General features: G+C 37.9%; 2 protein-coding genes and 1 non-coding gene across 3 annotated transcripts in view; 1 reads left to right on the forward strand and 2 right to left on the reverse strand.

Annotated features, from left to right (window-relative positions):
• Positions 1-20,758, forward strand: part of RNF17 (ring finger protein 17) — a 121,627-nt gene extending 100,869 nt beyond the window's left edge. The window contains exons 28-37 of the mRNA XM_039256942.1: positions 244-363; positions 1,650-1,730; positions 3,790-3,915; positions 5,376-5,432; positions 9,030-9,146; positions 10,366-10,534; positions 13,038-13,173; positions 16,309-16,498; positions 20,107-20,206; positions 20,657-20,758. Of these exons, the coding sequence (XP_039112873.1) occupies positions 244-363; positions 1,650-1,730; positions 3,790-3,915; positions 5,376-5,432; positions 9,030-9,146; positions 10,366-10,534; positions 13,038-13,173; positions 16,309-16,498; positions 20,107-20,205 (1,095 nt within the window). The 3' untranslated portion in view covers position 20,206; positions 20,657-20,758. The remainder of the gene's footprint in view (positions 1-243; positions 364-1,649; positions 1,731-3,789; positions 3,916-5,375; positions 5,433-9,029; positions 9,147-10,365; positions 10,535-13,037; positions 13,174-16,308; positions 16,499-20,106; positions 20,207-20,656) is intronic.
• Positions 1,144-1,291, reverse strand: LOC120248587. The gene has a single exon (XR_005532612.1). It is a non-coding gene; the product is annotated as a U4 spliceosomal RNA (small nuclear RNA).
• Positions 20,759-22,449: 1,691 nt separating the features above from the next.
• CENPJ (centromere protein J) overlaps positions 22,450-26,084 on the reverse strand; it is a 68,475-nt gene continuing 64,840 nt past the window's right edge. The window contains 4 exon segments of the mRNA XM_039256941.1: positions 22,450-22,703; positions 24,944-25,064; positions 25,347-25,431; positions 25,511-25,651. Of these exon segments, the coding sequence (XP_039112872.1) occupies positions 22,511-22,703; positions 24,944-25,064; positions 25,347-25,431; positions 25,511-25,651 (540 nt within the window). The 3' untranslated portion in view covers positions 22,450-22,510.

Consider the following 26,084-nt stretch of genomic DNA (forward strand, 5'->3'; position numbering starts at 1 on the left):
TTAAAAAAAACTTAGGTTTATGTGTAAAAAAAACTTTTGACAATGAAATTTAATACTCATATTGAGAATGAAATATTAATATATGGAATAAGGGAATACAGTGTTTCTTTTTTTATGGAAATTTTTCAAATCCACTTAGATCTCTTTCTAGGATGTCTGGTTTTTTAAATACCAAAGAGTCCTTTCTGGCCTGTAGTTTTTAATAATCAATTTATATTATAAAATTTATTTGTCTTGTTTCAGGTACAATATTTAGATCATGGATTCACCGAGAAGATTCCACAGTGTCATCTTTACCCTATTTTACTATATCCTGATACACCCCAGTTTTGTATTCCTTGTCAGCTCTATAATATCAAATCTGTGAGTAAATTGTGATTTGTAGGATGATTAATTTTAAATATTACCTTTTTATTAATAATTTTCTAGAAATTAGAATGTAAGATGAAATCCCTTTCAGTTGTAGCAAAAATAATAAAATGCTTAGAAATAAGTTTAATAAGACAGCTAGAGGGCCTTTTTAAAGAAAACTACAAAGTCAAACTGAAGGATATTTAAAAAAACAAAAACAACAATCTGAGGGGTGCCTGGGTGACTCAGTTAAGCATCTGACTTCAGGTCAAGTCATGATTGTGCAGTTCACGAGTTTGAACCCCGTGTTGGGCTCTGTGCTAACAGCCCAGTGTGCAGCCTCCTCCAGATTCTGTGTCTCCCTTTCTCTCTCTGCCCCTCCCTCACTCATGCTCATGTGCTTGCTCTCTCTCTCTCTCAAAAATAAACATTAAAAAAATCTGAATAAGTAAAGAGACCTGGTATCTTCATAACTGGGAAAGTGTAAGACTTAAAATTTAGTTATTTCTTCATCAAATAAAATCACAACACATTTGAAGCTGGGAATCAGATAAAGGAGTATTATATTATCTCTTGCTGCATGAGGCATGAAGCTAAAACTTAGTGGTGTAATCAACAATAACTTTTTTTCTTCTCATATGGTTTCTGTGGTTCAGGGAATGGGAGCAGCTTAACTGAGTGGTTTTGGTTCAGAACCCCCAGTAATAACTGCAGTGGATATGTCCACGCATGAGTACGTACAATCATCTGAAGGGTCCCCTGGAATAGCAGATCTGCCTCCCAGTCACATTCACACGGCAGTGTCTGGAAGTTAGGGCTCCTCAGCGGCTTTTGCCAAGAGGCCCCAATTCTTTGCCATGTGAACTTCTTAACATTAAATTAGCAATAATCGCGCCTCGGATAAACCTCATTGGCTACGATACTGCCACTGCGCAAAGCTAAACTTCTTAACATTAAAAACACAACCATCACTGGTCCTTAATAAATACCTACTGTAAGCATTATACAAGCACCACATTGGCATATTGGTATTTAAATAAAAAGTTTTACGATGCTTTGTTTTTAATGTAGATTTATATTTTTAAAGCCAACAAAGCTTTAAGAGAGAACTGTGGGGGTAAACTCAAACAAATTATTAGTTTCATATACCCATGATATTCTCTTAAAACTGCTTGTATATTTTATACTTCTGTTGACTGTTATCTGTTTATGGCTACTTTTGTATAACTTCACTTGCTTTCTGCTCTGTCATATTTTGTGAAAGTGTGAAAGAATCTGAGCTTATTAATCCCAAATAGGTTGGGAATGTCTGGCAACCAGATGCAATAGAACTCCTTCAGGAACTGCTTTCAAAGAGAGAGGTGGAAATTCACATTATGGTAATTTATATTCAAAGCATATATTGTTGATTTAAGTTATTGGCCATAAACTGTTGTAGGCAACATAATTAGAGAAATGTTTTTATGATGAACAGTTTTCCTATATGAATATAGCTTATTAACATGGAAAAGTTACAACTTTGGTTTCTAGGCTTGATTTAAATCTAATTTTGAGCAAGTTTGTGAGAACTGTCATAAGCACTAAAGTGCTTTATTAACACTTAATAAGGAGCAATATCAAAGAATTGGAGATGTTTATAAATATATGTAGTAGTTCTCAGGATGTGACCATGTGTTTAGCACTATGTTCGGTGCAGGTCCTCAAAGACCTCATCTAATTAGTGAAACAACTAGATCTAAGACACAAACCTAAAAACTTCACACTACAAAGTGACATGCGAAGAGACGAGTGACTGGTAAAAAGAGTAAATGTTCTAGGAATTTAGAGACAGTCAGTGAGGTAGCCCTTAAAGAAAAGTTGAGAAAGTTCTTCTGACCAGGGGAATGGAATTTGTAAGTTGGCATAGAGAGACAGAACTGGGCACGGCAGTTAGGAAATAGCATAACTGTTTGACTAGAATCATGGAGGTTTTGTGAGGAGAAGTAGTGGTGAATCAGCGGAGCCCCGTTAGAGGTTTCTGAGCAGTGAAGTAATGAGATTACTCTGCAACTCTGTTTGAGGATTCCAGTAGGAAGATACAAACACTGTCAGGAAGGTGTTTCTGTATGAAAGGTGGTTGAGTATAGGGTGGTAAAGACTTAACAAGAGCCGCACACCGCTTCTATAAGACAGTACAGAGCTGATGTCGGAACCAAGAGCCCGCTCTCGTTACTCACAGCCCTTCTGGAAAATCATGGCAGTAAGGTAGAGATCAGCATTTCTTAGTTTATCAAGGTAGCTTTCTTTGCTGCTTAGCTTCACACAGGAGAACAATTCATAGGACACCCAAGGCTGCTTAAATTGTCAGAAACCACGAATGTGCATGCCCACAGCCCTTACCGCCGTACCTGACCTTACCGAGACTTGTGTGTGCTAAGAAATACTGCCTGCCTGCCTCTTCTGTGCTGAACTCTGTTCTCAGCCTGGAGGCACAACAATGGACTGAATAGTCAGATTTCTCCCTTGGGGAGCTTCCATTTCAGTGGTGGGAAACAAAATTTAAAAACGTAACCTAGAAGCTATATTAGATTGTGGTAAGTGCTAGGAAGAAAACAAAGCAGGAAGGGCTGATGGGGAAAGTGTGGCGGGGGAGGAGTAACATTTTAAATACAGTGGTCAAGGAAGACCTCACTGCAAAAAAATGAGATGTGAGTAAAGATTCTGAAATGGTGAGAGGACAAACCAGGAGGGCCCTGGAGAACAGTGCAGCGAGAGAGCAAGCCTGGAGCGACCGAGGGCTGCCAGGGGCCCCTGGCTGCAGCGGGCGCAGCGAGGCGGGAAAGAATTGGAGACGGGCAAGAGATGTGGGACAGCTTCAGCTGTAAGGACTGACATGATCTGCCTTTAACGTTCTAGTATTTTCACTCTGCTGTGCTGAGAAAAGCTAGAGAGTAGAACAGATAGGCGCCAGGATCTGCTGGAAGGCAATCCCCGGAACTCAGAGAGACAGGAGTCTGGACTAAGGTGGTCCCAAGGGAAGATGATGAGAAATGATCAGCCTGTCCACTGCGTCCCTAACTCTAAGTGGCTTAGGAGTTTAAAGTCGTCATCAGAGCTCCTTCTAGACCGTCACTCATGTCTTCTGATTCTGCCATTTTTAGATTATTAACAAAACTTCATTTCTTTATCTCTGAACATACTTTTTCTTTCTCCTCCTACTTACTGTAAATTATTAGTATTATTTTTAATAGAAATACATTTTACAGAAGCTATAATAGTAGAATCACTGTGTTATAAACTGCCAAAAGACCAGGAAGAAAATTTTATGAAATGAGCCACTAGTCAAACTGGTAATAATGTGATTGTCAGAACTCCAACTTCATTATTTGTCTGCTATAAAATTTGAATCTTCAAACAGACTTTATTTTTATAGTAATAATCTTTATTGAACTTAAACAGGAATTACCTGAAAACCCGTGGGGGAAACCATCAGTTCATCTCTATTTTGATGGAATGTCACTTTCTTATTTTATGGTATACCATAAATATTGTACTTCTGAGCATTCTGAAGAGATATTGAAAGAAGTAAGTGAGCTGTTTTTCTATAAGAACCTAAGTTATTGAAAAAAAAATTCTGGATAAAATGTGTTTTGCCTTACACTTCAAGTCTCCAATATCTTTGTGTTTGACATGTTAGGAGAGTATAGAGAATTTTTAAATTATTTGTTGAGAAAGCAATATACTACGTCATGCTTTATATATGTCCTAAAGAAGACTTTAATTACGTTAAGATTCATTTCATGTTTCTGTATCTTCATACCTAGTGAAAAACCATATATTATCTAATGTTTTATATATATGCTGTTTGAACATATATATAAAAATCTTAGTAGAATTCGCTACCAGAAAAGGATTCTCTCCCCAGATAAGTTTTTTTCCTTTTATTTGACATTTTAACATTTCCCCCATTTTGCTTTCTAACAGGAAACTCAGAGCTGGATTTTAAGCTTAGCTTCAAGAAATAGCCCTTTCCAGTTTTCCAGTGCTTCTGTTTTTTATATTTTAAAAAATAGCCTATTATAGTTATGTTTTCACATTGCAAGATGCCGTAAACACTTAGTAGCAATAGGGAATCATCATAAATAGTAAAATTAATGTTTTACATAGCAAGTTATTTTTTATTTCTAGACTTACAGTTCACTTGTTAGGTTTTTAAATACTCATTTTTGTGACAAGACACAACTAAATATTGAATGTTTAGTTCAATATAGAAAACTATTTCTCTCACATAGAAATGTGATATTACTTTGTACATGTAATTCTCACTGCCAGCTTTTTCTTTTGAGCAGAGGGGTGTGTATGGTATGTGTATGTATGTGCATGTGTATTTGTACTCGTGTTTGTATGAAAGGTGTTCTGTTAAACTGGTTTTATAAAGATTACTGAGCCCCTCCCTTACAGGTGTACTCTGCAGTGTGAACATTTAAAAGACGAGGTAAGAACTCCTTTCTGCAGTTGGCCCTTGAACATCACAGCTTCGAACTGCATGGGTCCACTTATATGTAGACTTTTTTTTTTTTTTTACAGTACTGTAAATGTATTTTCTTTATTATTAATAACATTTTTTCTAGCTTACTTTATTGTAAGAATACAGTAGTGTTCATCAACTCTTTGGATTATTGGTAAGCCTCTGGTCAAAAGTTAGGTTTTGGGGAGTCAAAAGTTATATGTGGATTTTCAACTGTGTATGGGGGGAGGGTGGATGCTCCTAACCCTCATGTTGTTCAAGGGTAGCTGTGATTACCATTGACATGTGTTTAACATGATTTTGATGATTCTTATTGTTGCACTATGAAGATTACTCAGAACATTAGATTTTCCCATAGTTAACCTAAAATAACTACATGAATGCCAACAAGAACATGCACCCAGTTTTTGTGGGGACAAAATATGAAAGTGCCTTAAAAATATTGTATAGTTGAAGATGGTTTATTTATTAACAGTATAGTTGAAGATGGTTTATTAACAATATTTTGTTATTTCAGAAACTTACAGGTTACGATAAAAAGTACGAGGACAAAAGATGGGAAATAAGATTTGAGGTAAGTTTCAATCCAAACATTTTGGAAACTTTGGATACTTCATCAATACAGAGGATCTAATATAAGATCAGGAAGTAAGCATTTCTTTTATAACTTTATAGAGACATAACTTACATAGTACAAAACTCACCATATTAAAATGTACAATGCAGTGGTTTTTAGTATATTCAGAGTTGTGTAGTCATTACAGCTACTTAATTCCACAGCATTTCATCATCCCAGAAAGAAACGCTGTACCAACAGGGGTCACTTCCCATTTTTCCACTTTCCTAGTCTCCTGGAGAGCAGTAATCTGTCTCTCTGGATTTTCTTATTCTGGACATTTTACATAAAGAGAATCACAGAATATGTAGCCCTTTGTAACACAGTTCCTTTCACTAGAATAACATTTTTAAGTTTCATTCATATGGCAGTATGTATCCTTCTTACTGATGAATAATTTTACACTCTATGATATACTACATTTTGTTTATCCATTCATCTCTTGATGGATAGTTGGGTTTCCACCTTTTTGCAGTTGTGAATAAAGCTGTGAACATTTGCGTGCAAGTTCTTATGTGGACATCAGTTTTCACTTCTCTTGGGTATGGACTTGATTCCTACCAGTGGAATTGCTGAGTCATATAGTGATTCTTTTTACCATTTTAAGGAACTATGAGACTGTTTTCCAAAGGGGATGCACCATTTTACTCTTACACTAGGAATCTCCAAGGTTCCATTTTTTCCCCCATATCCTTATCAACACTTGTGACCTGACTTTTTCACAGCCATCCTAGGATAGGTGTGAAGTGGTATTTCATTGTGATTTTGATTTGCTTTTCTCTGCTGACTGATGATGGTGAGCATCTTTTCATGTGCTCTTTTTTTGGCCATTTGTATATTTTCTTTGAAGAAATCTCTGTTCAAATACTCTTCCCGGGATTTGACACCAAAAGCAAAGCCAACAAACACAAAATTAAACAAGTGGGTGGGATTACATCACATCAGGGAGTTCAGCACAGCAGGAGAAAACATCAGCAAAGTAAAAAGGCCACCTATAGAATGGAAGAAATATTTGAAAATCAAATATCTGATAAGGCATAATATCCAAAATATATAAAAACTTATACAACTCAATTGTTGAAAAGGTGCTCAACATCACTAATCATCAGGGAAACACAGATCAAAACCACAATAAGGTGTCACCTCACACATGTTAGAATGGCTGTCACTGAAAGGACAAAAGACAAAAGTGCTGGTGAGCATGTGCAGAAAAGGAAACCCTTGTGCACCATTGATGGGTGTGTCCACTGGTACAACCACTATGGAAAACAGTATGGAGTTTCCTCAAAAAATTACACATGGAACTGTCATGGTCAATTTCACTTCTAGGCATATGTGCAAAGGAAATAAAATCAGTCTCGAAATGTCTGCTGTGCCCGAGTGTCCATTGCAGCATTATTTACAGTGGCCAATACGTGGAAACAGCCTCAGTGTCCATCAGGGGATGAGTGGGTAAAGGTGTGAGATGTGTGTGAGGCTGCGTGTCTGTACACACTGGGTGTGGGGTGTGTGTGGGGCTGCATGTCTGTATACACTGGGTGTGGGGTGAGTGTGTGAGGCTGTGTGTCTGTACACACTGGATGTGGGGTGTGTGTGAGGCTGTGTGTACACACTGGGTGTGGGGGGAGTGTGTGAGGCTGTGTGTCTGTACACACTGGAAAAGTATTCTGTTTGGCCATGAAAAGGAACTCCTGCCATTATGACAACATATGTGGACATTATGTAAAGTGAAATAGGTCAAAAATACTGTATAATCTCACTAATACATGGAATCTAAAAAAAATCTGAACTCAGATCCAGCAGATTGTTGGTTGCCAGGGGTAAGAGATGAAGAGTGGGGGAAATGCATGAAGGAAGTCAAAGGATACAAACTTCCAGTTGTAAGTCCTAGGGTTGTAATGTACAACATGGTGATTATAGTTAACAACACTGTTGTATATTTGAAAGTTGCTAAGAGAATTGATATTAAATGTTTTCATCAGAAAAAAGTTTTATAGGGGCACCTGGGTGGCTAAGTCAGTTAAGTGTCTGACTTTGGCTCAGGTCATGATCTCACGGTTCGTGAGTTTGAGCCCCGCGTTGGGCTCTGTGCTGACAGCTCAGAGCCTGGAGCCTGCTTTGGATTCTGTGTCTCCCTCTCTGACCTTTCCCTGATCTCTCTCTCTCTCTCTCTCTCTCTCTCTCTCTCTCACACACACACACACACACACATTCTCTCTCTCTCTCTCTCTCNTCTCTCTCTCTCTCTTTCCCTCTCTCCCCCTCCCCGTCTCTCTCAGAAATAAAAACATTAAAAAAAAAAAAAAAGAAAGGTTTATAACTACTATGAGGTTATTGGTGTGAACTAACCTTTTGTGGTGGTCATTTCAAAGTATACACATATATTAAATAATTATGTTGTATACCTTGCACTAGTACAATGTTCTATGTCAATTATATTTCAATAAACCAGAAAAAATAGAAAATAAAAGTAAAAAAAGAATTTTTAAATCCCTTGCCCATTTTTAGTTGCGTTGTTTTTGTTGACTTGTAAGAGTTCTTTATATATTCTATATATAAGTTCCTTATCAGAAATATGATTTGCACATATTTCCTCCCATTTTGTGGATTGTCTTTTCACTTTCTTAATGATGGCCTTTAAAGCACCAACATTTTTAATCTTGGTGAAATCTTTTTCTTTTTTCATTTGTGCTTTTTGATGCAGGAAGAATTTTAATGAAGGTTTCATTATTTATAAGTAGTTTTATTCCTATGATTATAAAAATAGCAAACTTATTGTAAAGTGCTTTTTAACAAATCAGTAAAATTTAGCAGTTGTAGTCACTTTTGCTGAACTCTACTAAGTGGTTCAGATGGGTTTTGTTCTATTTTGCCACGGGTTTGGAAATGTTAAATATTAATAAATCTACAAATTTGAATGTGATTATTTTATTTTTTATGCTAATTACCATATTACAATCTCTCAAAGCTTTCTTTTAAAAAAAAACAAAACACCCAAAATTTTATAATATTTTTGCTGTTAACTGCTGGCTGCCAGGATCCTCTTGAGAATCACATAAGTTTTTATTTTTGATTATGCTTTTTTAGAGTTTAAAGACCGCACGCTTTCTTTTTGATGATTTTAACTTGAATCTTCCTTTGGCATTTCATGTATTATTTTAGTTTTTATTATAAAGTACTTATTCTAAAAATAAATACTGTAGAAATGTGAATAGAAAAAAAGTTCCCCTTTCTACACATCAAATATCCTAGTCCCACTAAGCAGTGACAATTACCATTAAGTGTTTGTTAGCCAATCTTCTAGAGGTTTGTATGTATATGTAAATATGTACACATAAATAAACATGAGTTTTTTTTAACAAAAAAGTTTTAATTGGGGTAACAAAAAAGTGCTGAAGATCTTTACTCACATTTTGGTTTTAAAACAAAATTATTTTGTGGTATTCATTATCTAAGACAGCTTGCTTTCTGCTAATTGAAAATTAATTGGCACTGTAATGAATGTATTGGATTTCTGTAATAGTTATTCTGAAATCTGGGTTTGTGGTGCCCTAGGAATTGCTCTTGTCAGAAACAGAGACTCCTGTTTTACCACCGTATCTGCCTTCGTTGCTGCCTCCCCCAGGAGAACTCTACGCAGTCCAAGTTAAGCACGTTGTCTCACCTGATGAGGTGTGTAGCCTGGACGGTCAGTGGTTGGTCAGAGAGAGAAAAGGAACAGACCGTCTTGGTCTTAAACTCCAGGGTTCACTCTTCCCACTTCCTTCTTCCTGATCTTAAATAGTTGAAAATTGGTGACCTCCAGTTTGCACACTGTGTCCTTTCCTCTTCAGATCTTTGTTAAAAAAGCAAGTGTTTCATAAGCACTTGCTGGGTTTCCAGTGTTGTGTTGCTTTAGTCATGTTTATATAAACATTTAGATTTTTAAGGCAGAACTGCTTCCACCTATGAAATCTTAAACATCTCATTTCCTTGGCTTCTTCCTACACTGAACTCTAGATGCTCTTTACCCGGCTCTGTTTTCCCAGGCCATTTATCATCATCTAACATACTATGTCCCTTTCTTACTGTGATTGCCTGCTTTACCCTACTAGAATGTAGTCCACGAAGACTGGGATTTTTGCCTGATTTGGTCACAGACATGTTCCCAGAACCTGGAATACTGCCTGATATATGATAGGCACTCAACAAATATTGACTGAAAAAATAAGTGCACTAAAGAAAATTGAATTACATGCCCTTGCCTGAGAGGAAAGAAGTGACAAATTAAGTAGCACAGGCTGTTTTGCATAGTAAACCATTCTTTCACAGACAAGTGGAGAATTGGCTATATACTTCCATCAGAGAAAATACTAGTGTACAACTGCTGTTGGCTTTTATAATTTCTTTTCCTATTATTTATTTCTGCATAACAAATTACCCCAAACGTAGCTTAAAACAAAAGCCACATGAGACTCAGAAATCCAAGAGCTAATTAATTAGTTACTGGCTCAGGATCTCTCACGGACAGGCCGTCAAGAGGTTGGTAGAAATGGCACTGCAGGACCCACTCCCAAAAAGACTCTCGTGGATGCCACCTGGAAGGCTCAGTTCTTTGCCCTGTGGGCCGCCTCGCTGGCTTGCCGAGAACATGGCTGCATGCCACCCGGAGAAGAGGCGTAGGGAGGGCACACGGCCAGGACAGGTGATCTCATCCCAGCAGTAACTTATCATCACTTCTGGCACATTCTTTTGGTCACAAAGATCAACTCTGGCATGATACGGGAGAGGAATGTTCCAGGGATCATCAAGGCCCTTGTTGGAGGCGGTTACCACAATAATTTTGCCCATATAAATGAATACTAAAAATTACAGAAGTTGAAAGTTCTTTCCTTCCCTTTCCCCCACTTAGGTGTATATTTGCCTTGATTCTGTAGAAAGTTGTAATCTGTTTAACCAGCACAGTGACACAGATGACAGTGGAGTTAGCTGGGAATATGAGTCTGAAAGCCTTAATGAAGCACTGAGGAGGTTTAATAAGAATGTGGAGACATACCCTCCTCTGACGGACTTTAGAACAGGTATGCTAAATTTTCTGAGTATAATAGGCTTCTTAATAAAATTGTTGTTTTGTTTTAATGGACTTTTGAGGTTGGGCTATTTCTGATGTTAACTGATACTTGTATACACTTTTATAAGTACAGTCCCTGCATCCGCAGGATGCTCTGTAGATCTTTCTCATTTTCTAAAAGAGTGAAGTAAAAGAGGGGATGTAACTGTCTTGGGGCATTTCCACTTTCCAGAACTCTGTGTGCATTGGAAAATTGACTGCATAAAGATGATTTTTCTAAGCCTGAGGTTCTGCCATTAGCTCAAATTGTGAAAGTTGTCATTCAGACCTAAATGACAGTAATTTTAATTACAAACCACCCAAGCTGATAATTTTTAAGTAGGGTATGGGAGTTCACAGATTGTGTCCTGTCCTGTCAGGGTAAGTCAAATAGTGCTGTATCTTGTTCTTCTAATCCATTCCTACCCATCTTTATTATATATGTGATTCTTTTATGAAGGAAATGCATCTCATTACTGCTGTTGACAATTTCTGAAAACCAAGAGTGGCATCTATACATTTTTATCAGTATGTGGTACAGAGATGTGTTTTTTCTTAGTATTTTGTGTATATCGGAGGATATGCTAACGCAAAGGAAAACATCAGCCTAAAATCTTGCCTGATGTTACTCAGTGAGATTTTAATTGCGTGTGACTTCTGTTTGGCTGATAAGCAGCACTTGCTGTTCCTTCTGTTCTTCCCCTAAACTGTATAGCGGTTTCCATGCCTGCTCAGCTGTCCCCCCAGAGAAGGTGCGCTGCCCGCACCCTGCCCGGCCCCCGGCCCCCCATGCCTGCTACTCCTTTTTTAAAAAGCACTGTGGGTTGGGACCCTCTGTACTGCAGTGACACCAGCAATTAGAAGGGCACCGTGCTCACAAGCATTTGTTGAATGAGAAATAAATTCTTGATTGTTTGTTCTTATAAACTCAAATTTATAGCCTGGAAGAAATAATTCCTTCCTCTAAAGGAAATTCTTATCTAAAGGAAAGTCACAGAAACATACTGTATGTAATGTGATCATTCATGGCGCTATACAAATATTGTGTGTTTTCTGTATTTTATTCGTCAGTAAAAGTTCTTTTAAATATGCATATGTCCAAGTTGATTTATAGGTAAATGCCTATTAAAAAGTTGTTTTGTAGGTTAAAATAACATGACAACTAGGTTGGTTGGGTTTTTTTTTTTTAATTCTATTTTGAGAGGAAACTTCAGCCATGTTTTTAAGGCTGGAAATAGTAAAAGTTGGAAGGACTGCTACCAGTGATTCAGTCAATGGCGTGTTATGCAGGCCGCTCTACAGGGGCTTCTTCGCTGTCTTACTGATCGTCTTCTCTGCAGACTCAAGAAACTGTTTGTAACTCTACCAAAAGTCTTTATACATTAGAGTCCTGTAGTATTTAAATACCATTTGCCCACAGCTACACTTCTGTGGAAATTATGTAGAAGACATTGGGATAATATAAAGAAAGATAAGGGTGGAAATAGAGGAAGACAGGAGTCTGAAGTGTGCTGTCTACTCTGAAATCTAAAGGTGTATGAAGAGAAGGGAAGTACCTACTATACTAATTTTTCCAGAGTTTTACTCAGGCATAGCATTCGTTCATTGATTAGATTTTTTACCGAGCAATATGGTACCTGGTACCATATTAGGAGTACAAATACAGTTCTGCACATAAGAACGAGAGAGCTTGCTGAGAGGGGTATGAAAACTAAGTTTAGTATGAAAATAACAGCTTGCATTACAGGTGTGTTCACAGTGCCGTAAGGATCACAGAGAAACCAATGGTTAGGGGTAGTCAGGGCTTTATAAGTCATGTTGAAGCTGATCTTCGAAAGAGAGGTTTATCCTAAAAGGGGGTGTAGGAGTACATTCCACATATGGGGAACAGCCATGAGCTAAAGTAGAAGCTCAGGTGATTCTAGTTAGGTAACGTTTGAGGATATATGGTAGGAGATGGTTGGGAGTAGATTGTGAAGAACTGGTACAAGGACTTGATACTGCAGATGGTTATAATGCTGTTGAAGAATTATAAACAAGGGCAATTGAATTCTTTAAATTTAATTCTGTTGGTTTTCCACAGAGTGGACTGGAGGAGGACAAAACCGAAAGAAGGAAGAGCAGAAAACATTTGTGGAAGATGATGGCTCAGATGAAAAGATACTTGGGGAATCTAAGATGCAAGGGCAGGGCAGGGATGGTCTAAGCCATGGGCAGAGGAGGTAGGAACTATGAGGACCAGAGAAGTGCCTGTGTCTTCAGGGTTCACTGCATAGGAAGCAGCAGAAACCAAGTGTAGAGACCAGAAGCAGCAACAAGCAGGATCCAACCTCTGAGAAACGGTTGAGTGTTTAATTCTGAATGATGGGCTCATGGTGTTTACATTTTCTTCGTACTTTTCTGTGTTAAGAACAAATTTTTTAAAGAAAATACAAAGTAATTGTGATTTTTTTTTCTTTTTTCTGTCTTTCCAGAAATGCCTTGCCTTGCTGAATATGATGATGGCTTATGGTATAGAGCAAAGATTGTGTCTGTTAAAGACTTTAATCCTCTAGCTTTCCTGGTGCAGTTTGTTGATTATGGATCAACTGAAAAGCTGACAATAAACAGGTTTGGTTTTTTTTTTTTTAAATCAACTTAGTTGAATTAGAATTCTTAGAGGTTTTTATAATAATTATTGGAAAAGTTCTGGTTCTTTAAAAATATTTTTAAAGGTATTAGGATTTAAAAAATCTATAAGTCTCTTTATTGTGGTAAAATATAATAAACTTTGCCACTTTAGCCATTTTTAAGTATGCATTTATTTGGTGGTAAGTACATTCAGTGTGTTGTGAATCTAATGCCACTGTCTATTTTCAGGACAGAAATTCTGTACCCACTAAACAATAACTCTCCATTCCTTTTCTTCAGCCACTGGTAACCTTTATTCTACTTCCTGTCTTTGTGAATTTGCCCTATTTTAGATACCTTATATAAGTACTATCATAGAGTATTTGTCCCTTTCTCTCTGGTTTATTTTACTTAGGATAATGTTTTCAGGGCATATTCAATTATAGCATGTATCAGAATTTCATTATTTTTATGGCTAAATAATACTCCTTCAATGTACGTACCACATTTTGTTTATTCATCTGTTAATGGGCACTTGGGCTGCTTCCATCCTGTGGCTATTGTGAATAATGCTACTATGAACAATGACACACAAGTAGTTATTTGAGTCCCTGCCTTATGTGCTTGATGTGTATGCCTAGAAGTGGAATTGCTGGATCATATGGTAATTTTGTTTGACTTTTTGAGGAACTGCCAAACTTTCTGTGCCATTCTGTACCATTTTCCATTACTGCCAACAGTGCACAAGGCTTCCAGTTTCTCTACATCCTTGCCAACACCTGTTATTTTTTTTGGTAATATTTGATTGTGGTAAAATACATGTATCATAAAGTTTACCATCTTAACCATTTTAAAAGACTAATTTCACTTAGCATAATACCCTCCAGTTCCATCCACATTGTTGCAAATGGCATGATTTCATTCTTTCTCATTGCCAGGTAGTAGTCCACTGTATATATAAACCACACCTTCTTTATCCATTCATCAGTTGATGGGCATTTAGGCTCTTTCCATAATTTGGCTCTTGTTGAAAGCACTGCTGTAAACTTTGGGGACTCTGTGAATCCGCACTCCTGTATCCTTTGGATAAATTCCTAGCAGTGTTATTGCTGGGTCGTAGGGTAGTTCTGTTTTTGATTTTTTGAGGAACCTCCACACTGTTTTCCAGAGTGCCTGCACCAGTTTGCACTCCCACCAACAGTGCGAGAGGGTTCCTGTTTCTCCAGATCCTCGCCAGCATCTCATTTCCTGAGTTGTTAATTTTAGCCACTCTGACTGGTGTGAGGTGGTATCTCAGTGGAGTTTTGATTTGTCTTTCCCTGATGATGAGTGACGCTGAACATCTTTTCATGTGTCAGTTGGCCTTCTGGATGTCCTCTTTGGAGAAGTTTCTGTTCATGTCTTCTGCCCATTTCTTCACTGGATTATTTTTTTTTTTAGGTGTTCAGTTGGTAAGTTCTTTATAGATTTTGGATACTAGCCCTTTATCTGATATGTCATTTGCAACTATCTTTTCCCATTCCATTGGTTACCTTATAGTTTTGTTGTTTCCTTTGCAGTGCATAAGCTTTTTACCTTGATGAGGTCCCAATAGTTCGTTTTTGCTTTTAATTCCCTTGTCTTTAGAGATGTGTCAAGCAAGAAATTATGCAGCTGAGGTCAAAGAGGTTGTCGCCTGCTTTCTCCTCTAGGGTTTTGATGGTTTCCTGTCTCACATTCAGATCCTTCATCCATTTTGAGTTTATTTTTGGGTATGGTGTGAGAAAATGATCTGGTTTCATTCTTCTGCATGTTGCTGTCCAGTTCTCCCAGCACCATCTGTTACAGAGGCTGTCTTTTTTCCATTGGATACTCTTTCCTGCTTTGTCAAAGATTAGTTGGCCATACATTTGTGGGTCCAGTTCTGGGTTTTCTATTCTATTCCATTGGTCTGTTTGTCTGTTTATGTGCCAACACCATACTATTTTGATGATTACAGCTTTGTAGTATAGGCTGAAGTCTGGGATTGTGATGCCTCCCACTTTGGTTTTCTTTTTTAACATAACTTTGGCTCTTCGGGGTCTTTTGTGATTCCATACAAATTTTAGGATTGTTTGTTCTACCTTTGAGAAGAGTGTCTGTGCAATTTTGATTGGGATTGCATTGGACGTGTAGATTGCTTTGGGTAGAATTGACATCTTAACAATATTTGTTTTTACAATCCATGATCATGGAATGTTTTACCATTTCTTTATGTCTTCAGTCTCCTTCATAAGTTTTCTATAGTTTCCAGCATACAGATCTTTTTTTACGTCTTTGGTTAGGTTTATTCCTAGGTATTTTATTGGTTCTTGGTGCAGTTGTAAATCGGATGATTTCTTGATTTCTCTTTCTGTTGCTTCATTATTGGTGTATAGAAATGGAATCAATTTCTGTACACTGATTTTATATCCTGCGCATTGAAGGTTGATTCCACCTTTTAGCTGTTGTGATTAATGCTGGTATGAATGTGAATGTACAAATCTTTCTTTGAGACCCTGCCTTCAGTTCTTTGGGGGTATATACTGAGAAGTGGAATTGCTGGATTACAGACTCATTCTGTATTATTAATTACAGTATTACTCATTCTGTAATACTAATACTGATTAGTATTTGGAGGAGGTAGCAAACGGTTGGTTTCCCATAGTGGGTGTACGATTTTACACCGAGTGTCCCAGGAGGTCCAGTCTCTCTCTGCATCCTCACCAACACTCGTTATTTTCTGGTGTAGCCAACCTAACGAGTGTGAGGTTATGTCTCACTGTGGCTTTAATTTGCATTTCTCTGATGATTAGTGATGGTGAGCACCTTTTCATGTGCTTTTTGCCCATTTATGTATCTTCCATAGAGAAATGTCTACTTTTTAAAAAAAAATGTATATTTTCTCTCACTCGGTAAGCTGTGTTTTCACTTTGTTGACTATGTCCTTTGCACAGTTTTTAATTTTGTTGTGGTGCAGTTTATTTTTTCTTCTGTTGTTTGTGCTTTTGGTGTCACAGCTAAGAATTCATTGCCAACTCCAATGTCCAGAACTTTTCCCCTATGTTTTACAGTTTTGGCTGTTAGAGAATTTTAATCATGACATTCTAAACATTTTAAGAATTTCTTTTGTGACAGACTGCGTCAAATTCCTCTTCATCTTATGCAGTATCCAGCCCGAGCCATAAAGGTTCTCTTGGCAGGGTTTAAACCTCCCTCACAAGATCCAGGAAAGACCAGAATTCCATACTGTCCCAGATGGAGTATGGAAGCGCTGTGGGCGATGATGGACTGTCTGCAAGGGAAGCAGCTGTATGCGTCTTCCGTGGTAACTGTCTTCACTAGCCAAAACCTCCTTGAAGCTATTTCCAGGATCCCTATTAACTTTCCAAAGTGCTTGTTTTGTTTCTTAATGTTTATTCTTGAGACAGAGTGTGAGAGGGGGAGGGGCAGACAGAGAGGGAGACAGAATCTGAAGCAGCTCCAGGCCCTGAGCTAGCCGTCAGCACAGAGCCCGACGAGGGGCTCGAACCCATGAACCGTGAGATCATGACCTGAGCCAAAGTCGGGCACTTAACAGACTGAGTCACCCAGGTGCCCCTAAAGTGCTTTCTATCTATGCGACTCTAGGTACAAAAAAAGTGTTTTAAAGCATATAAAGCTGTAAATATTACAAAATTAATTTTAAGGTTTGTTAAAATTATGTTTTAGTTTATATTTAGCAAACATTTATTATAAATATCACAGATGTAATCAGTAAGATGAAAGTGATCAAGATGAATATCCTGTAGTCAGAGAACTCATAAGTCAATGAAGGTAATGAAACATTTGTAAACCATTAATAATTATGACGTAGAATGACATACGGTCTGTCATATAAAAGAAGTATAGGTAACTTTGGGATGTGGTGTATTAAGGATTATTTCGAGGGCTCCTGGGTGGCATAGTTGGTTAAGCGTGACTTGTGATTTCGGCTCAAAGTCATGATCCTGAGGTTGATGACTTCAAGCCCCACATAGGGCTCCACACTGTCAGTGTGGTGCCTGCTTGGGATTCTCTCCCTCATCTTTCTGCCCCTCCCCTGCTCGTGCGCTCTCTCAAAATAAATAAACTTTTAAAAAAGGATTATTTCCATCTAAAGAGATTAGGATATATATGATATTTGAGCTCATCCTTAGTAGGCATTCAAATAGTAAGTAACAATAAAGTAAAAATAATAATAATAAAATAGGTCTGGGAAGTGACATTGTGCTGCATCCTAAAAGTAGGAAAGACAAGAATAGAATTCTGGTTGAAGCCATGGAAAGGACTGATATGTGCTAATTTTGAATTTAATGCAGTGGAAGCTACTACCAGAAGGTTCAAATAAACACAGCACTCACATTCCATACATAACACACACAGGGGAATATACGACACACATTACACTTATATAAAATAAATGGCAAAGACACCCATACACCACATACCACACAAGAAAACACACATCCTAGAATACATACCAAAGACGTTTTACACAAACCACACATCATAAAAAACCACTCAGAGCACACACATACCACACGAGACACATTACACACCCACTTGAAATATACACAAGAATTACACAAACAAAACACACAAGACACACAAATACCACAAATAGCATGCATACCACATACATCCCACACAACAAGAATACCATTCACACACACCACATGTTCACCAGAGACGCCAAACATAACCAGCACATGAACAACTCAAAAACACCAAACACTTAACACAGACACCACACATACACCACCAGTAACCTGCATCACATATACAGCACTCACACCCCACACATAATACAGAGAAATACACAACACACACTACACTCAGAGAAAACACATAAAATATATTGCAACCAAACCACCCAAACACCATATACTCCTTCAGTACACACCAACCAAATACATCACTCAGCATTCAAACATCACACATCACACCCACAACACATTTATACTATGAACTGCACACACAACCCATTCATCACATATGTACCACACTATACATACACCACACATAAATACCATACACCCAATACTTACCCTACATATAACACAAACACCACACATATATCACACAAAAAACATCACACACACATGCCACACATACCTGACACAGTACACGTATACCACACACACAATCACATACATAACACACACTAAACATAGCACACATATGCCACAAAAAAGCCCAGATATACAACATACATTACAGAAATATCAATCACACACCATACATACACCACATAGGTACCACACATAACCAACACAACACTGGATGGAACACACACACCACTCACAACAGACACCAGCATAAACCACACACTAAGGCAGCACACAAAACAACACATACAACACATAGGAAATATAAACACATACTGCACTTGACACACACTATTTACACACCACACGTACCAAATACCTGCCATGCAAACATACCACCCAACACTTAAACATCATGCACACCACTCATACTGCACACACAAGTATATACCACATACACATTTGATACACCATGCAGTATCTCACACATAATGCACACACATTACACACAACACATACACTACAAACACACCATGCACCAGTCAGAACCACTCACACTGCTCATATACCAGACACACAGAGCATATATACCACACAATCCATACACACAGCATAAACATCACATCCTCCAAATATACAGCACATACTGGGGCGCCTGGGTGGCTCAGTCGGTTAAGCATCCGACTTCGGCTCAGGGCATGATCTCATGGTTCGTGAGTTCGAGTCCCACGTCGGGCTCTGTGCTGACAGCTCAGAGCCTGGAGCCTGCTTCAAATTCTGTATCTCCCTTGGTCTCTGACCCTCCCCTACTCATGCTGTCTCTCTCTCTCTCTCTCTCAGAGATAAATAAAAACATTAAAAAATATATATATACAGCACACACAAACTACATATAACCCACATATAACACAAAAAGCCACACCAAAATATACCACACACATACCAACACAACACATAAACACACATGTACCACAACACACACACCACACCTATATCATGCATATAACACCTTAATGGGAAAAAAAAAGGTTCAAATAATAAAGTCCAGATCATGTTTAATGTAAAAATGCTTTGTTTAGAGGATTAACATGCCATAAAGGGGTGGCCCATAGGGAGAATCTGGCCTGAACCTGTTTTACTTAGTGCAGTGTTTAAAATTGGAAAATTTTATCCCCCCAAATTCTGTGTTTCTAACTTCTGATTAAATATGATAAATTCAGGAATCCTGGGTCCTTTCCAAAATGGCACTCAGCTGGAGTGGTGTAGCAACAACCCCTTTGAATGGAAATAACTCTCTTTAATTCAGCCTAGTCCTCAACACTGTTGTTTCAGCCCAGCCTATTCAGGGTTTGGGGATTCCTGATGTACTGGCTCTGACCAGAATGAGCTCTTAATGAAACAACTAGAAAGTATGTTTTGAAAACCTCTAGAGGTACATACCATGCTTCTGTGTGCGCAGAGTAGTGTAAATAGCTTATGTACAGTTCCTCTCAGGAAGCCAGTGGAAACACAGTAAGTATTCTTACAGATAAACATATTTATTGACCTCCATGAATAATACTCAAAATTTGGTCAGTTTATACATAAAGGTATATGGGTAGAATATAAATGAATTTTAATAGGGATGGAGTGTTATAGCCCATTGGCTCAATCTAGGTAAACTTTTGGAAAGGCTTAAACTTTAAATACAATATAAGAATGGAAAGGATGGGATTTAATAGGAAACCATCACAAATACCTTTTTGAAGAATAAATTATTAATAAACTTGGAGAATGCCTTTTCCTTCCTGTTTATAGTCCAGATGTAGGAGAGAAAAACCAGCAAAGACATTATTATATTTTCTTGATAACTATCTTTTAATTTTAGGCTCAGGCACCAGAGCAAATAGTGACATTATATCAAGATGAACAGTATCCAGTTCATATGTCATTGGTAGAAATGGGGCTTGCAGACCGAGATGAGTGATGTAAGTTTCAGGACTTCTTGTTTACCCTTATGACCAGCATAAGGCATGTAATTAATATTGTGCAGATTAATACTACACTGCCCATGAAAGCATCTTTGGACTCTCCTTGATGTCTCAAAGAATAACCGCAAAGCTCAACAGGACTCTCATCCAGACTTCTTCGTATGCCCTTTGCACCTGTTGAGTACCGGAACCAGAGAGGGTCTGCGTGCATAAGAATGCTTGGATGGCGATCAGGACACTCAGAGTACCAGACAGTTGTTGGGGACGGGCACGCAAGGACAGGGCATGCACAGAACACTGCCGAGCAGTCCAGGTCCTCATAAAGCTGCTGAAGTACTTGGGTAGCCAGCTGTGTGTTCATGCACATAAATGTAACAAGCGATTCAGTAACTGGTTTGAACATTAAATGAAGCAAAGGTTCTATATAACATGCATTTTGTTTTTCAGGTCCAGGGGAGAGCATCTACAGCGGCCCAGAAGAAGGTTTTCTGTTACATGTAGGCCGTTTTCTTGACTTGTTCTGCAGTTGTGCTGGCCTTTTTTTTTTTTCCTCTTACATGTTAAAATATTAGGAATTGTTCGAAAAAATAGTTAATAAATATTTGCTTTCAAGTATTTTCTAGTTTTACAGTAATTTCAAAATCAAGTATTTTAGGCACATAAAAATAGTTTGTTTTTTATAACGAATATATATTCGGTTTAAGCAAGACCTTCTTAGAACAGCTGGAGGCTCCTATAGTGACCGTCCCCCATCATCCACTTCCCTGAAGACGTGCACACTATTGTGAATCTGGTGTTTATTGTTCTTACATTCTTATTTTACTGCATATGAATGCATCCATAAGCAAGACACAGTACTGCTGTGTATATTTTTTAATGCATGCACTATCGCATCTTTAATTTTCTCACTAGCACTGTTATCCGTGTTGGTATTCAGAGCTCCATTTCATTCACTTTTACTCTTCTGTCTGTGCACATAATTCTGTTGGTAGATATTTAGGTTGTTGCCAGTTTTTTCTCAGTTACAGATATGTGTACATGTTATTGGTTTTCTAGTATATACACTTTGTAGTGGAAATTACTAGGTCATGAGGTAATTATTTTCCAGAAGGGGGTTTACTCCATTTTCTACCACCAGTAGTCTGAGTCCCTTGGCAACATGTCTTGTGATCAGTATATGATACTAGTATAAAAAGGGATCTTATTATTTCAGTAAGCATTCACTGGTTTAGCAGTTACTTGTTTGCTTTTTCATATCCTTTGTCCATTTTTGTGTTGAGTTGTTTGTAATCATCAGTAGGAATTCTTTACATATTCTGGATATTAATCCTTTGTCAAGTAGATATATCTTCTAGTCTATGGCTTATCTTTTATCCTTTTTTGTGATACCTTTGGACACATTTTTCATACGTCTACGTCAAAGTTTCCACTGTGCTTCATTTAAAAGTCCTTCTCTATCCTGAGATAATATATGTAACTCTTTGTTTTCTTTGATAAGTTTGCAACTTTTTTCATATGTCAGTTCTTAAATCACCTGGAATTGATACATTTAGCTTCTTAAAAAACCACATCATTGCTAATATGACTGTAGTAACTACAGCAAACTGTACTTACACGTAAAGTCACACAGGTGCCTTGCCCTTCCTTCAAGGACATCTTGCTTCTGTCAGCCTACAGGTTTATGGGTTATAACATCAGGGCACTGGTAGTTGATCAGTTAACACGAGCTGGTTATTTTTCACACACCCTCCCTCCTCACGTGTCCCATTTTGACCACTTACACACCCTCACTGTAACTCTTCTCCTGTGAGTATCTGTGCTCACACAATGAACTCTTCTACCTGTGTTGTTGTTTGACCTGTTTGTATTTATTCATGGTTTTAACTTCCCATTCTATTATAATTTAAGAACCTCTATAGTAGATAAAATGCTTTGATTATAGTAGATATAATGCTTTAATTTTAGTACTAATTGAACACCATATATTCTGACTGCAGACGTTCTCTTATTCCCTGAGTAAAATTGCTGTGCAAGTCCTTGTTCTATGGCTGATGTGCTCATGAAAAATCTGTGCTATTGTAAGTGGCTCATTTTTACAGTCTCTTTCCTTAGTGAATTAAAAATGAAAGCTGTTCTTGTACATTTCAAAGAATATAAGAAGCTATGATGTTTTATTTTATAATCCAAACATAATCTTTCCCACTTCTATATAAATTAAACCACAGAATCCACAAGAAATGTACATTTTTTGAGAAGAAAATCAAGTTAGTGTTATTTCATGATTAGTTACATACAAGATCATTACAATTTTGTATCCATTAGAACATTACCATCCTTGTCTTTAACTCTTACTCGGCCAGATGTGTACTTTGTTTCTTGATGACCATTTGTATATACAGTTTTAACAGTGCCATCTGGATATTCCCGTCTCTTGAACTGAGCAGTGTGAAGTTCTCTCTGGCCATTATTAAACTCTATGATTTTGTTGCCATCTCTGTAAATTTAAAATAGAATTTAATTTCTTTAAATATTTTAAATATATAACAGGAAAATGATCTAAAAGTGGCTTTTTGATTCTGACAGTTCTCTCTCTTGAGTCTCCTGTGGTCCTTTCCTTGCACAATATACCTTCTTTGCAAATTCTTTCCATCCTGTTTCTACCTCAGGCTGCTAGTTCCAAAGATCAAATTAGCACTTAAATGTGCCCATGAAAAGTGGGGCGCCTGGGTGGCTCAGTCAGGTAAGTGTTGGACTTCAGATCAGGTCATATCTCATGGCTCGTGGGTTCGAGCCCCGCCTCGGGCTCTGTGCTGACAGCTCAGAGCCTGGAGCCTGCTTGTGATTCTGTGTCTTTCTCTCTACCCCTCTCCAGCTCACGTTCCGTCTCTCTCAAAAATAAACATTAAAAAAAAAAATGTGCCCTTGAAAAGTTTTTAATAAATTTATATAGTGAAACTACAAAATGCTTAGGTTTGTTTTTTTAACTTTACACGTATTTTGCATCTAAGATAAATTGGGCATTGTATTAAAATACAGCTTTCAGTTTTGACCTTTATTTTTTTCCCTAGGTTATAAGCAGGCCTTGCTCTTTATCAGGTTGCAGTAAAGAGTTTATGTTCCCGGGAAGGGAAAGGGTCAGACTTGACTTATGACCTGTTCAGAAGCCGTGACACCAAAGAAGCAGTTAATCCCAAGTGGACTGCTCGATGTGCACACAGGACATTCAAACTGAACCCCTAAATACAAGTATGATGCGCTGTCAGAAACAGAGCTAGATTTACAGATTGTGAATTACCACTTCTCCACATGGTGGTTTCTTGGTTATTTCTCAGATTCATGTGAATGTAATAGCTTTGTGCCACACTTAAGTGTTAGACTTAAAAGTCATTTTGAGAGCCCCTGCTTCATCACATGTGGCCCTGAGACTTCATTAGAAACGCAAACAACTGGCATGTGGCCCAGCATTCTGCAACGGAGCCACCACTTCAGGGTTTTTTATTTTTTTACTGTTTATTCAGTTTTGAGAGACAGAGTGCGAGTGGGGGAGGGGCAGAGGGAGACCAGAATTCGAAGCAGCTCCAGGCTCTGAGCTGTCAGCACAGAGCCCAATACGAACATGGCTCAAACCCACGAGCTGTGAGATCATGACCTGAGCCGAAGTCAGCCATTAAACTGACTAATACGCAGTGAAGTTGAAGAACCATGGCTATAAATCAAAAATGAACTAATATAATAATCCTGAATGAACTAATATCTGGGATTTGCTGGAGTTTAGATGAAAAAAGACTGGCCATGAGTTAACAACTGTTGGAGGAGGGAGAGAGAAGTACATGGAGGTTTTCATATTATTTTCTCCTCTTATTATAGAAAATTTCAAACATGAGAGTTAAAGATGGAAAAGTTTCTGAAATTGTTCAGAGTATAATGTACAGATAAGATTTATGGCAAATTTTAGAAGAGATTGGTATTTGAGCAGCAGAGAAAGTTTCAAACCATATTCAGGGCGAACCCTACCATGACCATAAGAAGTTCCTACATTATCTGAATTAGTGTTTAGCTTTATTTTTTTTCTTTTTTGCTAACTGTGTATCACAGAATTCAAGTTAGATAAACGCACACACGTCCTAGGAGAGGAGGGTGTAAAGTGGGACAGCGGGCCTGACAAACCTGCGTGGTAGTACGAGAAACGGTGCTGTGGACTGAAGGCACTACGAAGAATTCTCTAACTTCAAGAAATGGAACACTCAGAAGGAGAAAGAGGTTTTATTTTAAAAAATTGAGTCAGGGAGGCCAAGGAATAAAATGCTAATCAAGCTAGGACAAGGAGATCCAGCAAATCAAAATAGGAGCCAGAGAAGAGATACACAGTCTAATTCAAATACTGTTGCCGTTGCTTGGTGGTTCTTAAAATCTGACCAGGCAGCCTTCCTTCTTTGTGTCTTATTCACTATTTTCAAGTTTCACCAGATTTATTTCTCTACAGAAACTTGCCATTCCCCTTTGTGATGTGCTATACAGACTTCCTTTAAGTTTCTATAGAATATATATTAGAACCTATACATCTCTAACTAACTAGTTCTAAACTCCAAATGCTGAAAACTCTTCACCTGCTCTCAAAGTGTGTATCTGTGCTCGGTGCTAAACTCACATACATTCTGAATGACTTTAAAATTTCACTTGGAAATAGAAGTTGAAAATTGGCAAATCTAGAAGCAAATTTAACAGGTATCTTACCTTTGTACTCTTACGATTGTACCATCTGGAAAAATGCTTTCTTCTTGTCCATCAGGAAATAGGTTTTTGATTGTCTGGTCAGGAAACGTGATTTCTTTTCTCCCATCTGGAAAGTGTTTTTCTGTTTAAAAAAGATTATTTTTTTTCCTATTTTTTTAAAAAAGTTTATTCATTTTTGAGAGAGAGAGCATGAGCGGAGAAAGGGCAGAGAGAACGGGGGACAGAGGATCCAAAGCCAGCTCTGTGATAACAGCAGCGAGCCTGATACAGGGCTCAAAATCACAAACTGAGATCACGGCCTGAGCCAACATCAGACACTCAACCAACTCAGTTACAAAGGCGCCCCTTATTTTTTAAAAAAAGGGAAACTATTTTATTAGGAGAGGGCAGAGCAAGTTTTTACCTATTTGTCCACTTGAGAAATGTAAGACTTCTAGTCCTTCTGGGTAAGTAGTGTGAGTGGTCTGGGCAGATGCGTAGTAGTAGATCTGTAAAGACACAAAGTCAGTATGCCTTTTCTCTAGAGATGTTTAAGCCATGGAGAAAAACACGTCTATGGAAACCTACCACTCTCTCATCTGGCATGACTTGCTTCACATCACCATTAAAGAAAGTGACGGTGACAGTCTTCCCATCTGCACTCACTTCTTTTCGAGTTCCATTTGGAAACAATATAACATGGCACCCATTCTTATAAACCTTTTCTATCTATAAAAAGAAACAAGATGATCAATGGGAGAGATTTCCTTCTGAGACCATATGACAAAAATGTCCATAACTCTTTTCCAAATTGCCTACTTTGGAATCGTTCATAATATAAGCAACATTGTCACAAAAGGAGAAAAGTTAATAAACTCCTAAGTATCAACACCCCACCATTCTTCTGTCACCTATTCTACCAAAACAAACCCATTTTTTGCTGAGTTCTCTTTTTTAGAGTATTGGACTGTACAGAATATTAGTGTCAGGTTTACAACATGGTGATTTTACAAGTCTATTCGTTCTGTTCTGCTCACTGTAAGTGTGGCTTTCCCATCTGTCACCAAACCGCACTACTCCAATGCCATCACCTGTACTTAATCCCTGTGATGCACCTTTCATCCCCATGACTGACTCCTCCCATAACTGGAAACCTGTGCCT

Source organism: Hyaena hyaena, unplaced genomic scaffold, assembly GCF_003009895.1.
Source record: "Hyaena hyaena isolate Hyena2069 unplaced genomic scaffold, ASM300989v1 scaffold_602, whole genome shotgun sequence".
NCBI lineage: Eukaryota > Metazoa > Chordata > Mammalia > Carnivora > Hyaenidae > Hyaena > Hyaena hyaena.